Source organism: Saccostrea echinata, unplaced genomic scaffold (assembly GCF_033153115.1).
Source record: "Saccostrea echinata isolate AGI-Se365-2 ecotype Australia unplaced genomic scaffold, CSIRO_AGI_Sech_v1 ptg000057l, whole genome shotgun sequence".
NCBI classification, from domain to species: domain Eukaryota; kingdom Metazoa; phylum Mollusca; class Bivalvia; order Ostreida; family Ostreidae; genus Saccostrea; species Saccostrea echinata.
In genome coordinates, this window is record NW_026889806.1 from 5,103,013 (window position 1) to 5,120,297 (window position 17,285).

Genomic DNA, 17,285 nt, shown 5'->3' on the forward strand with positions numbered 1-17,285 from the left:
ATGCACTTTTACTATATGATCTATATAGCCCCACCCTAGCACCAGAACCCCTTACCCTGTGGCCATGAATTTCACAATTTTGGTGGAAGGCTCAATACTTATTACAATCATGCCAACAGTTTGACTGCTTGTTGTCTGGGAGTAAAGAAGAATATTTTTAAAGATTGCATTAATTTTGGTGGTTTTAGCCCCACCCCTCAGGCCCCAGGGGGGCAGGGACCATGAAATTCACAAATTTTTGTTCCCCTTCACCCATAGATGCTAAATGCCAAATTTGGTTGAAATTGGTTCAGCGGTTTCAGAGAAGAAGCTAAAAATGTTCATATGTTAACGCACGACGACGGACGAAAACAGATAGCAATAGGTCACCTGAGTGATTTATAACCTAGTAATTAGTGTATGTAGCCTTCTAATATTTATTTTAATAGACTAAAATTAAAATCACAAATCACATGATCATCACATGACTTGATCTACATGTTGTACTCACCTACAACAGATGACAGCTTTACAGGAGATTGCTAAATCTAGGAAGTCTTTTCTGCAGTCACAAGACAGGCCATACTTCAATGTCTGTAAACACACAGAGGATTAAAGATTGGAAGAAAACAAGTGTAGCATTGTCCCTAAATCACATACATTAAAAAGAATTTTTAAAAAAATATCCTGAATATTGTAGAATGTTTATAATAAGAAAAAAATATGATTCCAACTTTTTCTCTGTTTACAAAAGTAAATATGCACCATAAATAAAAATAAGAATCTGGCAGAGAGTATGAAGATATCAGAATTCCTAGGATAACCCAATGTACTTCTGATGGTAATTAAATAAATATATGACTCTATGATGCAAAGGGTTGTCCCCCTTTCAAGCTCTATCTACATTAGAGCCTACTAGATTTGTATTCATCTAAAAAGTTTACATGGGCACAAATATGTAATGGTGAGAAATTGAATTAACATACATGATTAAATCTTACTCTAAGTCACATTTTGTCTAATGTGACTCTTACTATGAAAATAAGCTATACAACAGAGGAACAAAGCAGTCGGGCAACAACAGATTACCCCCCCCCCTCCCCTCCCCCAACCCCCAACATGCAAAAAACAATTGTTTCCTATCTCGACTTTATAACTTGAACATTAGACATTGCAATGACATTCTTCTTGTCTTTTTTCTTTTCTTATTTAGAATTGCCCTCCCCCCCCAACCCCCACACTTTAATCCCCAAATAAAAATTCCAATCTGAATCAACCTGTTTGTTGTTTAATATGGTTTATTTTATGGACTAACCATCAAAAATTTATATACTTTTTTAAACCAAGAAACTCCACTCTCCAAGTTAAATTAGTACAAATACTTCTGTCAATATTGCTAAATAATATATTTTATACCAATAAACAACAAAAATACACATTATCATGGGAATTCATGCAAATATTAGAAATTAGTATTGTCAACATGTTAAAGTTGATTGGTTAATATACTGTTTTTAACTACTGCTCCATTTTTGTATTATTAACAGTAAGATGATTGGGAAATCCTCCACCTATAATTGGTGTGAGTTGATTCATAATTTAACATTTATTTTTTATTGTGTACTTTTTGGTCTAATTTTGACCTGTGTCTCCCTCCTAATTATAATTAATGACCTCTCACATGTACTGTTTGACTACCTTTCCCTTCTTCTTTATACATCGCACTAAACAGTAATTCTCGAGGAAAATTTTTCTACCCAAGATGCTGACATGCAATGTAAAAACTTTAAGCTTGCAAAAATGTCCTCTGCATTAAACAAATGGCTGTTGTTAAACAAATGCAATTCAAAATCAGATTAATCAAGGACAAAATTCAATACATTTCAGAATTCCATCTGCCAGTGAAAAGGTAAAGGGAATCTAGGATGTAGCTGGTACATGTAACAGTTCTGCATAATGCACAAGACATTGTAAACAAACACTGAAAAAACCTTTTTTCTTCCTAGCCGCTTTTTGATTGGCTTTTTAAGGCATTCATGTGACGGAAATATAAAGTCCAGAGTCTGAAGAGGCAAATAAAAATGGAGACAATTCAAACTGTGTCAAGAAAGCAAGTGCTTGTAGAAGTCAGTAAATGATTAATTAATCCATTAAAATACAGAGCTTTAATATGGCTTCTGAGTTAATACTGATTATTTCTGTTAAATAAACATATCAAAACAATTTATATTAAGTTAAGAAATATGAATTAAAAAGAAATCTCCTGATAAATATCATCTATAATTAATGAGAATCAGTGCTTAAATGACATTAATTAACATGATTACACCTACTTAGTACATGTATAGAAATTAGAAAAAGTTTACAAAATAAAAAAAAAGGTCTGACATGAACATTTGAGAAAATTACCTTGATATTGTATGTAGTATGTACCTGGTGAGTAACTGTACCCAATATGCAAGATTTTATGCTAATATTAAGCTCTTTTAAAAATGGAACCAAATTTGTTGTACACATGTTTAACACAAAACACACAACAAAGCTGCTAGTGCATGTGGTAGTTATAAACAAGATGCATACTGGTCAACTAAACACTGCACACTTATAGGTCAGGGTCAAAGGTCACTTACCTGTCCATCAATAATAAGGCCTACATCATTCTCCTTACAGAGCAGGTCCCCAAAATCCTGGACATGCTTCCTCAGGGTCTCACGTGTCCCCTACATTTATAAAATAGGTTATAAAATTAATTATCCAAACTTTAATAATGCAAATAAAACATACATGTATATCCTTACAATTTTCCTCTGTAAAATTTGTAGCAACTTTGCCTCATTCTACCGTATAAGCAGAATTTTTAAGGAAGGATTTAATTTTGGCATCATTAGCGAGGGTTTTGAGATCGCTAAAATTGAATACCGCTAAAAATTCATTCCATATCAGTTGTTATAGATATCTTTCTTGACATTATAAAATCGCTAAAATTACTTCTCGCTAAAAATATATACCCATTTTTTTTTTTTATAAATCGTTAAATTTGCGTCTCGCTAAAAGTCCACTTATACGGTATATTGTGTAAGTGTATACTTACGTCCAGACTGTGTTCATTAATAATCAGGAGTGGCATCCCTTGTGTTAACAACTGGCAAGAGTATCCTACAAAATATCACAACTTATCAACATTACAATCATATGACAACTGGCAAGAATATCCTACAAAATATCACAACTTATCAACATACACAATCATAGAACAACCTACAAAATATCACAACTTATCAACATACACAATCATGTAACAACTGGCAAGAGTATCCTACAAAATATCACAACTTATCAACATACACAATCATAGAACAACCTACAAAATATCACAACTTATCAACATACACAATCATGTAACAACTGGCAAGAGTATCCTACAAAATATCACAACTTATCAACATACACAATCATATGCCAACTGGCAAGAGTATCCTACGAAGTATCACAACTTATCAACATACACAATCATAGAACATTCATTCTACTAAGATTATTGCAAAGATCAGAGAAATGCAGGTGCCATTATTCTCCAATAAATCACAAATGCCATCAACAAATTATCAGTAGATTTAAATCTTTTGACTGCTCACTAGAAAAAGGATCAAAGTATTTCTTGATTGTGCCAAATATTGGTGGGAAAAAGTTTACTTGAGTTTCAGATTACATCACACTTTTTCGAAAGTGTGAAGTGCAAATGAATGAGGAGTAGCATTCAACTGTGACTTCATAAGACACTTCTGTTGACCCTGAAATCTAGCTTCTCCATTTCTCTATAAAGGAAACTACAAATTTGCCATAGCAGATACAAATAACTCCCTTGTTGTTGGCATTGTTGGAGAATATACCCCTCGGTCTCAAGATTTTGTTGGAAATTAAATTATCATTATAATAATTTTCCACATTTACTTTGCAAAGAAAATAGTGATGATATACTGACAGCAAAACAAGACTGGGATTTAAAGCCAATCTTTCCTGTTGTTTATGACTGTGATTTATAACCAGTCTTTATTGATATTAATGACAGATTTATAAGCAGTCTTTACCTATATTTATGGCTGTTTCTTGTTTGTCCCCAGTAAGGACCCAGATTTTAATATCTGCTTTGGCCAGATTGGAGATAGTTTCTGGAACACCCTGTATTACAAACATTTGTAAATTAAATACTGTGAAATCATTAATTTTCATGTGGTTAATTTTTCACTGTTTTTGTGGAAGTAAGGGACCCACAAATTCATGTCCTCCACAGAATGTAAAAATTTCTAATATGCTACAACTCGACATGTTTTCATCCACCAAATCAATTCCCTACAAATCAATATAATTATTTTTCTCAAACCACGATAATTTGACCACATGAAAATAAGTGACTTTACCTCATATACTAGAATCACTATGTAAGAAAATGAATTTCGTTTTAAAGTCATCAGAATCAAATGAATCTTCTTGTACAAATTACATGCAGTATGCTTGACTTAACTAGCTTCAAAGTCTAGAACAAAATCTTCAATATTGTATCCATATACCATATCCAGATACAAACCTCCTGAAGTTTATCTTCAATGGCTGTAGCACCCAGAAGATGGAGATTCTGAAAGAAGAAAATTTAATATTTTACAGCAATTTTCATGTTTTTTAATTCTACCTAGTTAACAAATACTAAAGTAACCTATGCAATGGGCCATTCTTGTAACACTGTACATATTACTGTACCCTCTCTATAAGTATTGAGGTAACCCATGCAGTGGGCCATTCTTGTAACACAATACACATTACCGTACCCTCTCTATAAGTTCTGCTGCCTCCTCGAGTTTTTTGTCTCGGTTCTGTAGTGAGGTACTGGCTTTGTAATATGTGTGCTTCCATTCATCATAGAATTCCTCTGTCACATCAGTTGAGGCTATACATAATGTGCGTAGACCTGAAAATAAATCAATTTACAAGTACTGTACAATCTGGCAAATGTCAAATGCTTCCCAGTTTATAAAGTGTAAACTGCCCTAACCCAGTTTATACCGTATAAACAAAAGTTCTACAGCAAGATTTTGGTATAAAGTTATACTGAAATACACAAACATTTACTTATGAAAATTTGAACAAAAAATATTACAAATAAAAATATGAACAAACCTAAGGATGCAAACTCCTCTAGGTGTTGTATAGTAATATCTCTGTACATTTGTTTATCATCCAGTCTCTCATATATAACTGTATCCTACAAAATATTAACATCACATATACAGTATACAATGTAGTACACTGTTAAAAGCAAGCATGCAAAAGGCAAGTACCTGTTTATAAAGATCATACTTTGTCAGGAAATACTAGTGAGTCATGAGTATATGGCTGGAAATATTATACAATTATTGCTGTTTTTTTTAGTCAATTCAATGATTTAGCTACCTGAGTAGTACAATATTCACTGAGCCCAAAGGGTGAGGTAAATATTGTACATGAAGAGTTGCTAAAATCATTATATTGACTATAAAACAGCAATAATTGTTTTTTTATATGATTCAATGAAACAAACTTGTTAAGCAAACTTTGCCATCTTTCTTGTTTACATTTTTTGCAATCTACTCAGCGAGAGCGTAATACTTTAATTGTAATCCAATTCATACAGTCTAATTATGTAAATGTACATTAACCAATACTCATGAATGTAAATCCTAGATGGATTAAGATATAAATCTGTTTGTTTTTCTGAATCCTTTATTTATTACTTGTTGAGATTTAACTGTGATACATACTGCTCCTTTACAAAGGAGTTTGATTTGTCCTGAGGGAGTCCTGACTACCACTGACATTCTCTTCCTTGTGCTGAAGGAAATTATAAACAAAATACATTAAAATCTGGAAATACTTGTACTATGTACCAAAAGCTAAGGAATCTCAAACCCACCTTGTGAATTCTAAAACATTCAGAATCTCATACACTTCATCTTCTCCATCCTACAATGAAGCAGAGCAAGATCTTTTTTTTTGCTTATATACAGTACATGTTCCTACATTTACACTATACATGTATGATTTGATGCTTATTTTCTGAACATGGAATCATATGTCTGTAATGAATAAATATATATCATTGTAAGACAGATTTTGGCCTTAGTCACTGACCACTTCTACTGTAACAGTGTCTGGGGTCCTAGTTTTGAAGAAGAAGCCCAGTTCCCTAGCACCCTTCACCAGAGCTCCCTCATCTACAAGGAAAAAACAAAATCATGCAAACAATTTAGAACAACAAATATACATGTAATTTAGACAGTTTACACATCACACTTGCAAGACCAATCCTATACTGCATGCTAGTAACTAGATCAAGAACTGGTGCTGTTAAACATCTTTTTGAATGAGCTTTAACAAAGCTTGCATGTTTACTGCTTGTTATCAATACCTGGAGAAGAAGCCTGATATTCCACAGAATTTTTGTCTCCATTTTTATTTTCTGGTACTACCGTGTGACACACTGCCATTAATGTCAGGAATTCCCTGATGACTGGAGCTGTGACCTGAAGAAATTAATTCATAAACTACACCAATGAGGGACTTAGAAATTACACTTCTACACGTACGAGTAATTAATGATTATTAGCTTCAATAAAATGTATTCAGTGTTAGACTCACGTGGTTGTTTTTTAAGTTCTCTATAAGGGTGTGGTCCTTGAAGCCTTCTATGTCTTCTTCATCACTTCTGGACAAAAAAAACAATAATAAAACACCAGTTGTGCAATGAGAAAATGTTAATACAGCTTTATCAATCAACATAGATTAAGGATAGAGTTATGCAGCTTTAGCGAACACTGTCATAAAATACCTGGTAGTATTTACTTACCCGTATGGTACACCAGCTATGCTGCATTTTTTAAACACCATAACATTCCGAGTCAGTGTCCCAGTCTTGTCAGAAAAAATGTATTTCACCTACAAACATCACCAGGAAAAGAGATGAACAAAAGTTTCACACTACAACTACCCTCAGCAAAAGAGAGTCAATGTCTGAACATGTAACAATGTCATAACACAAACACGTACAATGTAATAACAAGTAACATTGACAAAACTTATTTTCAATAAATAACAATCCAGATACAGAATATGTAATATGTGGATTACCCTTCAATTGGTATTGTTTTTACCCTGATAAGGGGATTGGGAGGGGGAGGAGGGGAGGAATACCTGTCCTAGCTCCTCATTGAGATTAGATGTCCGAGCCATGGCGGGGGTATCAGTCTCCTCATGGTACATGTCCAAATCCTGGAAATAAACATCAAATGTCAAATCTACTAAGTGTCAACTACACAAAAAAGATACTCCATGGCATCCAATGTAATTATAGGAATATCTTAACATGGTATAAAATATTCTGTAGATAAAATATTTGCACAAGATAAACACTTGGTAAAACTATTTCTCATGTTACTTAATAATGGAATAAACTAATCAGAATTTAGAACTGAAGGGAAAACTGACCCAGTTGATGAAGATGGCCTGGATGAACTTGACGACCTCTAACGTGACCTGGAGACTGATAGGGATGAGGTTATTATACAGAATGATGAAGGTCAGAAAGTTATAGCCAAAGTTACTGGGTGGAGAATCTGAAAAGGTAATAATGCCTAATTATACAGTTCATTAATATTGTAACCATTATCAAAACTGCTTAATTGTCTCCCGTGAAGTATGTCATACCTTGGTAAGCTAAATACCAGTCTTTGTTGACATGCCATGACGTCCATACTTTGTTAGCTATGGTGCTGGCAAGGGCGAGGAAAATCAACACTCCAAACAGAAAGAGGATCTACAAGTAGACAAAATAGACAGGATCTACAAGTAGACAAAAATAGACAGGATCTACAAGTAGACAAAAATAGACAGGATCTACAAGTAGACAAAAATAGACAGGATCTACAAGTAGACAAAATAGACAGGATCTACAAGTAGATACAATTGAAAGGATCAACAAGTAGACAAAATACACAGGATCTACAAGTAGACAAAATACACAGGATCTATAAGACTAGTAGACAAAATACACAGGATCTACAAGCAGACAAAATACACAGGATCTACAAGTAGAAAACACAGTCAACGTGGACACCACAGCTTACAAAGTAATATGGTGATGATGACAGTGGTAAAGAATTATATGATTGCTTCCAGAAGCAAATATAAAGCTTTTTCCTGTATGCTGGTGACTTTTTTATTCTCTATTTTACCTGTATGTTGGTGACTTTTTTGTTCTCTATTTTACCTGTATGTTGGTGACTTTTTTATTCTCTATTTTACCTGTATGTTGGTGACTTTTTTATTCTCTATTTTACCTGTATGTTGGTGACTTTTTTTATTCTTTATTTTACCTGTATGTTGGTGACTTTTTTATTCTCTATTTTACCTGTATGTTGGTGACTTTTTTATTCTCTATTTTACCTGTATGTTGGTGACTTTTTTTATTCTTTATTTTACCTGTATTTAGATGATTTTTTTATTCTCTATTTTACCTGTATGTTGGTGACTTTTTTATTCTCTATTATACCTGTATGTTGGTGACTTTCTCTACGTGAGATCTCTTCAGAGGGGCGGATGTGGAGTTGAGCATCAGTTTGCTATCATGACCAGTGTAAATGACAATGCCTTCAATATAAAACATACAGTTACCATGAGTAAAACATACATGTACCAGGTTTCAATAACAGCTTACAGAAATTTTGGTGAAACAGAGTGCCTCCTTAAAATAAACTAAAGCCTGAACCTTGGGGCCATGAATGTCATTATTTGGTAGAGGGGATCAATGTTTATCACAATCATGCTGACAGTTTGACTGCTTTATGTCCAGGGGTAAAGAAGATTTTTAAAGATTGCACTTAATTTAATTTTGATGATTTTGGCCCCACCTCTTAGGCCCCGGGGAGGCAGAGACCATGAAATTCAAAAGTAAAGTTCTCCTTCACCAATAAATGCTATATACCAAATTTAGATAAAAATGGTCCAATGGTTCAAGAGAAGAACTGAAAATGTTTGAAAGTTAATGATATTCTCAAGATAAACGACGCCAGACAATAACAGACTACAATGGTCACCTGAGTGATTAAAAAGTACAATATATAAAAACATAGACCTGTCGTGTCTTACCAAATATCCATTTTGTGTTTCTCAGCATGGCTCCTCTTAACAGGAGTTGATCTGGTCCCAGAGGAATGGCCCTTTAAAAGAAACATCACACAATTTCAGGGGCAGGGGCTTATTTATACATCACTTCTTATAATCAAAATAAAGATATGCATGCTTGGAAATTGATTAATAATTGCTCTGCCAATTAACACAATCTAATTGCAAGTAATTGCAATTTAATTGCAAGTAAAATGAAAACTTGGTTTTAATTCTCTATTAGATTAACATTATAACTGTCTACAATACCATTCTTCAATTTTTTTAACTCTTAAATTCTGAAAAGCACATTCTTTATTTCTCAAAAACAAGAATTTATTTTTTTTCTGAAACTGCCTTGATAACAATATCCTGCCCTTGACCTGGTCCAAATTACACTGGGTCAGTCCAAATTACAATGGATAAGTCCAAATTACAATGGGTCAGTCCAGATTACAATGGGTCAGTCCAAATTACAATGGGTTAGTGCAAATTACAATGGGTCAGTCCAAATTACAATGGTTCAGTCCAAATTACAATGGGTCAGTCCAAAATACAATTGGTTAGTCCAAATTACAATGGGTTAGTTCAAATTACAATGGGTTAGTGCAAATTACAATGGGTCAGTCCAAATTACAATGGTTAAGTCCAAATTACAATGGGTCAGTCCAAATTACAATGGGTTAGTTCAAATTACAATGGGTTAGTCCAAATTACAATGGGTTTGTCTAAATTACAATGGGCTAGTCCAAATTACAATGGGTTAGTTTAAATTACAATGGGTCAGTCCAAATTACACTTGGTTAGTCCAAATTACAATGGGATAGTTCAAATTGCAATGGGTCAGTCCAAATTACATTGGGTTAGTCCAAATTACAATGGGTCAGTCCAAATAACAATGGGTTGGTCCAAATTACAATGGTTAGTTCAATTAACAATGGGTTAGTTCATATTACAATGGGTTAGTTCAAATTACACTGGGTCAGTCCAAATTACAATGGGTCAGTCAAAATTACAATGGGTTAGTCCAAGTTACAATGAGTTAGTCCAAATTACAATAGGTCAGTCAAAATTACAATGGGTTAGTTCAAATTACAATGGGTCAGTTTAAATTACAATGCGTTAATCCAAATTTCAATGGGTCAGTCGAAATAACAATGGGTTAGTCCAAATTACACTAGGTAAGTCCAAATTACAATGGTTAGTTCAACTAACAATGGGTCAGTTTATATTACAATGGGTCAGTTCAAATAACACTTGGTTAGTCTAAATTACAATGGGTCAGTCCAAACTACAATGGGTCAGTCGCCCACATGACGCAGTGGTTAGAGCGTCTTCTCTAGGGTCGCAGCATAAGGAGTTGATCCTTACATCGTGGGTTCGCAGTAGGTGCTGACACGAAAACGATCCCTAACTGCTCAATGGCCGTAAGTGCCGAGTATAGGACAAAATTTGCAGCTCTCCACCAGCAAGTGGTGGCGTCTACATATGAGTGAAAAATTCTTGAGAGGGACGTTAAACAACATTCAAACAAACAAACAATGGGTCAGTTCCGACAAATTAATCTGAAGATACTAGTCAAAATGTGTGTCTGATTCTATAAAGTTTGACAGAAAATTAACAAATATTTTCAGAGACACAAAAAAATTGTGAACTGACAGATGGACAACCGAACAGCTAGATGGACAGGGTGATCCCAGAACCTCTGCCCCACCCAAGGTTAATTATGGAAGGAGGATGAAAGAGGAACGACTCCCAACCACGGTAAATTATGGGAGGGGGTGATGACTCCCATCACTTACATTCTTCCTGAGGGTCGGATGTTGCCCACAAAGTCATAAAGATGTCTGTTTGGCAGCTCACATTCCACCGTTCCCGCTAGATCTAGAAGGTCATTGTGGGTCAACAGTTTGGAGGTCTGAGGCAAACCCTGCACAAAAAACAATTTACACATGTTCAATAAGACAAAGAAGACCATTTAATGCTCAACTTAGATGTGCCATTACAGGCCTCTAAGTCACCTCTAAAATTTAAGTGCCTTATCAAAAAAAATTAGTCGCCAATGCAAATTTTTAGTCGCCAGGCCATTTTTCTAAGGCACCAGCTTTAAAAGTTAATAGAATATAGGGACCCAGGACATGCCTAAGAAAACACGACATGTCCATTGCAAAAAATAATGTCCTCTTCTTTTAAATTTCTTTTCGCTTTTTTAGAAAAATTGTTAAAAATGGGAAAATTTCCAGAATTCGACGATCGCCAAGTCAATTTAAAATGGTCGCCAATTTGGCGACTTATGGAAAAATTTTTAGGCGCCATGGTGACTAAATTAGTCGCCAATTAGAACCCTGCATTATCTTACAGCAACTTAATTTTTATTTTATTTTATTGCAACAGCATTGACAAACCTCCTTTGGATGTGACTGACTTACACGAATGTCATAAAGATGTGGCAATAAATATAACGCTTGTTGCAGCGATTAAGTAAATCAGGATTGGGTTGTACAAATGATAGTTAATTTAACTTTTAGCTAAGTCCCTCACTAGCTAACCATAAAATTAAGATAACATGCAGATTGACAAATTGCCAGAGAAACTGTGTTTTAATGACAAAATAGCAAACAAAAGAACCGACTGGTAGTCACAAAGGAACACAGGTTTACAGTAAACAGAAAGAAGAAATAAGGAATACACTGTATCCCACAATGGTAACAGTGAGACTTATCAAGATTTATGTTCACTACCCAGTACCTGTCTAATTTTGAGATTCGTTTCCCCATCTAAGTTTGAGGTTTCTATATAACACATCGCTTGTGGTTCACTGTAAAGAAAAATTAATAAAAGGTTAAATCTGGAGCTTGGGCATCACATGATTATCTTGATATTGATAATGGCATGCATGAATGAATTTTTAAACTATTATGTCAGTATATGCAGTATTATACCTTGATGACAACAATATCATGTCAGCTGGGAAGAACTGACCACTAGTGACCTTGACAAGGTCACCCACAAGGATGTCCATCCAGCGGGCCCTTGTCCAAACTCCATTGCGTAAAACTACAAAACAAAATCATTCACATCTACATGTATATCACAACTGCATCCACATCATGACTGAAATTCATAAATAAATTCTCTGTTTAAAGGGAAATTCTAGACAGTTTGTTTTTGCAAATTCTCCCCAAATGACCAAAAGCATCAAACAGATTGTTTCTTAAGATTAATCTACTAGGTAACACCATTTTTAGATGTCAAATCAAAATACTTTGAGATATATCTATCCAAAAGTTGTAGATATTGAAGTTGAGACTGGTATTCATTATATTCGACTTATCTGTGATACTAGACAAAACTGTGATTGAGATATAGAGGTACATGCTGCATTAGTTAAGAACATTATTACCATTCTCTACAGCTCTTAAAATCAGAAACTGGGTCCTAACTATATTTCATATTGTGTTTAATTACGAAGTATTACCTAAAACTTCCCTGTTGTTTACTTCATCATCTTGTCTATGTCTTTTCTGAAAAAACCCAAGAACTAAATGAACATAAAAATACCTTAAAAATACATAGAAACAACAAATTCATTAAAAAGAATATTTCTTATCTGAATATTTTCATTTTGCAAGATCATCCTCTACCCAATAGTCCACTTTGTATTTTTAAATACTGAAGAATTTTGTGATAGGTCCTACTGGTCATGCATGTTTTAATAAAATTCTAACAATTGAGTGCTTGGAATTTGCTAACAAATCGACTGATTTTTTATAATGATTGAACACCACTGTTCACCTTTCCATATGATAGTACTTACATAATCCTCAATAATTTCTTTGACAGCTGAGATACTAAGAATGACCAGTAGAGGGACTGCTGTGGTGTATCGTCCTGTAGGGGACACAGTGGGAATTTGCTACAACAGTACTTTTTAACTTTACTTTTTAAACAAGAATAAGAAAAGCATTCATGTTGCTATATAAATATATATTCTTGAGGGAAAAAAGGATTCTTTCAATAGATCAAGAAGTCAATAAATGTTACCTTAAATGATTTTGATTCAAGAAAATAATACCCAGTAGATGTATTAACCTTTCTTATATATCCTGGTTTGAAAGCTTTTAATAGTTAGGAAATAATTTACCTGTAGCAGTGAGATGAAGAGGAAGAAATAATTTACCTGTAGCAGTGAGATAAAGAGGAAGAAATAATTTACCTGTAGCAGTGAGATGAAGATCAGGAAGAAATAATTTACCTGTAGCAGTGAGATAAAGAGGAAGAAATAATTTACCTGTAGCAGTGAGATGAAGAGGAAGAAGATATTGGCATATTTCCTAAACTGCTCAAAGAGGAACTTGGGAAGGAAGGTTAAAAAACTGTATTTGGCTGTACTGTTTAAAGAGAAAACAAATTAATGAGTTTTAGCAATATTGACAACAGCTGTGTTGTAACAGACATGATTGTACTATAGCACTATTAGACTACTGCCCAATATAATATGAAAGCATACCAGATTTCATTCTTGCAATACTTCATCAAATCAATTTTGTTGTGCTTATATTTGACCTGTATCTTATTTCACTGTTGCAGTACACTGTATTTGACTCCATGTCTGATTTTATGGAAGCAAAACATGAAAAGTACCTGGTTTATTATCAGCAGTATTTGACTAGTACCTGATTTTGTTGTAGCAGTATTTGACTAGTATCTGATTTTGCTGTAGCAATATTGGACTTGTACCTGATTTTTTTGTAGCAGTATTGGACTAGTAACTGATTTTGTTGTAGCAGTATTGGACTAGTACCTGATTTTGTTGTAGCAGTATTGGACTAGTATCTGATTTTGTTGTAGCAGTATTGGACTAGTACCTGATTTTGTTGAAGCAGTATTGGACTAGTACCTGATTTTGTTGTTTCATTTTTTGACTAGAACCTGATTTTGATGTAGCATTATTTGACTGGAACCTGTTTTTGTTGTAGCAGTATTTGACTAGAACCTGATTTTATTGTAGCAGTATTTGACTAGTACCTGATTTTGTTGTAGCAGTATTTGACTAGACAGTACATGATTTAGTTGTAGCAGTATTTGACTAGACTTTTTTTTGTTTTAGCAGTATTTGACTAGTACCTGATTTGTTTTAGTAGTATTGGACAAGTACCTGATTTATTGTAGCAGTATTTGACCAGTAGCAGTATTTGTGGTAGCAGTAATTGACTAGTACCTGATTTTGTTGTAGCAGTAATTGACTAGAACCCTGTGTAAATTATGCATGAATTTTGCTCAGTACGCATTATTTCAATAAATGTGTATCCAAGGGACGCATTTAATTTATAAAATGAAAGTTATTATTTTTAAATTATTTTAGCCGATTGCATCATATCCATGTGGTAAGCGATATGCATGAGCAATTTTAACAGGTATAAGGTTGCCAACAAGGTCAGATTTCACAAATCACTGTTAAATTGCAGTTAATAATGAAACGATTATCAGAAAAAGAAAGTTCAGTTTTGTCTGCTGTGGAACTTCAAACATTTCTGAAGCGTATACTATACATTTATATTTTAGCTGTAACCTGAATCATTTTTAATTTTTTCCTTAGATGCTAATAAATATTTGATCATTCTTCTTTCATGCTATTTTTCTTTTTTTTTAATAAAGAAAACTTTCTTTATATCATTCAATAGTGCATTTTATGACAGATACAAATTATGTGTGAAATCGTATGTACAATCTAAAAATAGAACCAAGGTGCACAGTTGACAATATATTATTTACATGCCACAAAATCATTCATTCTTACTTCCAATTGATAGTAATTATAGAACAAACCACTCATAGCTTCAATAAAACAACTGCACTTTCGAACAAAACCCATTTCTATTTCACCAGAATTTCCTCTGTAATATCTAATAATTTAATTTTGTTTGTATTCTAGCCTCTGATTGGTTAATATCCAAAAAGGAACACAAATTATTTCTGTATAACCTGGTTTGGTATGGGGACACACCCCCCTGACAACCAACTGAATCGTCTGTATCCATGCAATCATCTCATTTCTAGTCCTCGGGATTCATGGAAAATTCCAGATTTAATAGATGTACCTTTTACTTCGAACAGTAACTCGGATCTTACCACATGTAATCAAACAACATGGCTGCTAGGACTATGTATCAGTTTTTACCTCCCCTCGCTTCCCATCACTTCCGTTACTACGGTTGTATTATTGAGCGGCAAATTTGAAATAATAAAAAGCAACGAAATTTTACAACCACAGTTGTTTAATGAATTTAAAATTAAATTATAAGGAATGACTCTAATTCTTGGCCAAATTATTCGAGTATAACCTGGTTTGGGTCAGTTTACGCTGTTTTATAATCCGCTTCGCGGATTATAAAGCGTAAACTGACCCAAACCAGGTTATACTCGAATAATTTGGCCAAGAATTAGAGTCATTCCTAAAATATACGGTGTAATTGAGCATGTTGAGTACTCTTGGATTTGGACACAATGGTTTTGGCATGGGACTCATTGTTGTCAGTAAGAGGGGTCCTTTGGTTCAATGATAACCATTTTCAAAATGAATCACCGAGTAACTGATTTGTTGTAGCAGTATTTGACTAGAATCTGATTTTGTTGTAGCAGTATTTGACTAGTACCTGATTTTGTTGTAGCAGTATTTGACTGGAACCTGTTTTTGTTGTAGCAGTATTTGACTAGTACCTGATTTTGTTGTAGCAGTATTTGACTTGTACCTGATTTTGCTGTAGCAGTATTTGACTAGACAGTACATGATTTTGTTGAAGCAGTATTTGACTAGACTTTTTTTTTTGTTTTAGCAGTATTGGACTAGTACCGGATTTGTTTCAGCAGTATTGGATTAGTACCTGATTTTGTTGTAGCAGTAATTGACTGGTACCTGATTTTGTTGTAGCAGTATTTGACTAATACCTGTTTTTGTTGTAGCAGTGTTTGACTAGTACCTGATTTGTTGTAGCAGTGTTTGACTAGAACCTGATTTTGTTGTAGCAGTATTTGACTAGAACCTGATTTTGTTGTTTCATTTTTTGACTAGAACCTTATTTTGCTGTAGCACTATTTGACTGGAACCTGTTTTTGTTGTAACAGTATTTGACTAGAACCTGATTTTATTGTAGCAGTATTTGACTAGTACCTGATTCTGTTGTAGCAGTATTTGACTGGACAGTACATGATTTTGTTGTAGTAGTATTTGACTAGACTTTTTTTTGTTTTAGCAGTATTTGACTAGTACCTTATTTGTTTTAGTAGTATTGGACAAGTACCTGATTTGTTGTAGCAGTATTTGACTAGTATCTGATTTTGTTGTAGCAGTATTTGACTAGTACCTGATTTGTTGTAGCAGTATTGGACTTGCACCAGATTTTGTTGTAGCAATATTTGACTAGTACCTGACTTTGTTGTAGCAGTACCTGATTTTGTTGTAGCAGTATTGGAATAGTATCTGATTTTGTTGTAGCAGTATTTGACTAGTACCTGATTTGTTGTAGCAGTATTGGACTAGTACCTGATTTTGTTGTAGCAGTATTTGATTAGTACCTGATTTTGTTGTAGCAGTATTTGACTGGCTGGGGGGCATTGATGTATATCACTCTCTGTTTCTGGGGTTCCACCTCCTCCGTTGTCTCTGAGCCAAGGCCATCATTCATCGGGTGATATTCTACAAAAAACAGAGGTCTGTCTCATTCTAGATGAATCATGGCTATTCATTTGATCTCAGCAGTGAATCCATTATTTTTTTTTCACAGTTGGCATTGACACAAAGATAAAATTCCATAGATGGCATCTATTATTTCTAATTTTTATCATAGGGAAATAATTAAAACAGCCAGCAATTCTCATATGGATTGACTATGATTAGATTGTAACAATCAAAGATCAGATGTATATAATTAAACAAGAGTTTTAAATAAATTAATTAGCATTTCTATTTTTAGGATTAATGTCCTGTTACATTTGTTTACAGCAAATTTCACTGGTAAAAAAGAATATATGCTATATTATCATGAATCTAAAATCTTTAGAGGCATGCAATTACATTTAAAGTACATGGATAAAATGTTACAAAGAAACAATTTTAA

The 17,285-nt window shown here is 33.9% G+C and overlaps 1 protein-coding gene across 7 annotated transcripts in view; it reads right to left on the reverse strand.

Annotated features, from left to right (window-relative positions):
* The window catches only part of LOC133174297 (probable phospholipid-transporting ATPase IA), a 38,463-nt gene that overhangs the window by 13,348 nt on the left and 7,830 nt on the right, over nt 1-17,285 (reverse strand). For 4 of the 7 annotated variants that reach the window (XM_061309392.1, XM_061309389.1, XM_061309387.1 and 1 more), the window contains exons 2-27: nt 16,744-16,864; nt 13,460-13,559; nt 12,986-13,084; nt 12,647-12,692; nt 12,111-12,225; nt 11,917-11,986; nt 10,971-11,098; nt 9,154-9,224; nt 8,558-8,655; nt 7,714-7,822; nt 7,495-7,622; nt 7,201-7,278; nt 6,857-6,945; nt 6,649-6,715; nt 6,419-6,533; nt 6,142-6,224; nt 5,924-5,973; nt 5,772-5,841; nt 5,152-5,236; nt 4,803-4,942; nt 4,565-4,612; nt 4,068-4,158; nt 3,071-3,135; nt 2,610-2,699; nt 1,971-2,042; nt 491-573 (exon numbers count right to left, since the gene is read on the reverse strand). In XM_061309392.1, coding sequence (XP_061165376.1) covers nt 491-573; nt 1,971-2,042; nt 2,610-2,699; nt 3,071-3,135; nt 4,068-4,158; nt 4,565-4,612; nt 4,803-4,942; nt 5,152-5,236; nt 5,772-5,841; nt 5,924-5,973; nt 6,142-6,224; nt 6,419-6,533; nt 6,649-6,715; nt 6,857-6,945; nt 7,201-7,278; nt 7,495-7,622; nt 7,714-7,822; nt 8,558-8,655; nt 9,154-9,224; nt 10,971-11,098; nt 11,917-11,986; nt 12,111-12,225; nt 12,647-12,692; nt 12,986-13,084; nt 13,460-13,559; nt 16,744-16,864 — 2,311 coding nt within the window. The remainder of the gene's footprint in view (nt 1-490; nt 574-1,970; nt 2,043-2,609; nt 2,700-3,070; nt 3,136-4,067; nt 4,159-4,564; nt 4,613-4,802; nt 4,943-5,151; nt 5,237-5,771; nt 5,842-5,923; nt 5,974-6,141; nt 6,225-6,418; nt 6,534-6,648; nt 6,716-6,856; nt 6,946-7,200; nt 7,279-7,494; nt 7,623-7,713; nt 7,823-8,557; nt 8,656-9,153; nt 9,225-10,970; nt 11,099-11,916; nt 11,987-12,110; nt 12,226-12,646; nt 12,693-12,985; nt 13,085-13,459; nt 13,560-16,743; nt 16,865-17,285) is intronic. The other 3 variants (XM_061309393.1, XM_061309394.1, XM_061309388.1) reach the window with 2 other exon arrangements.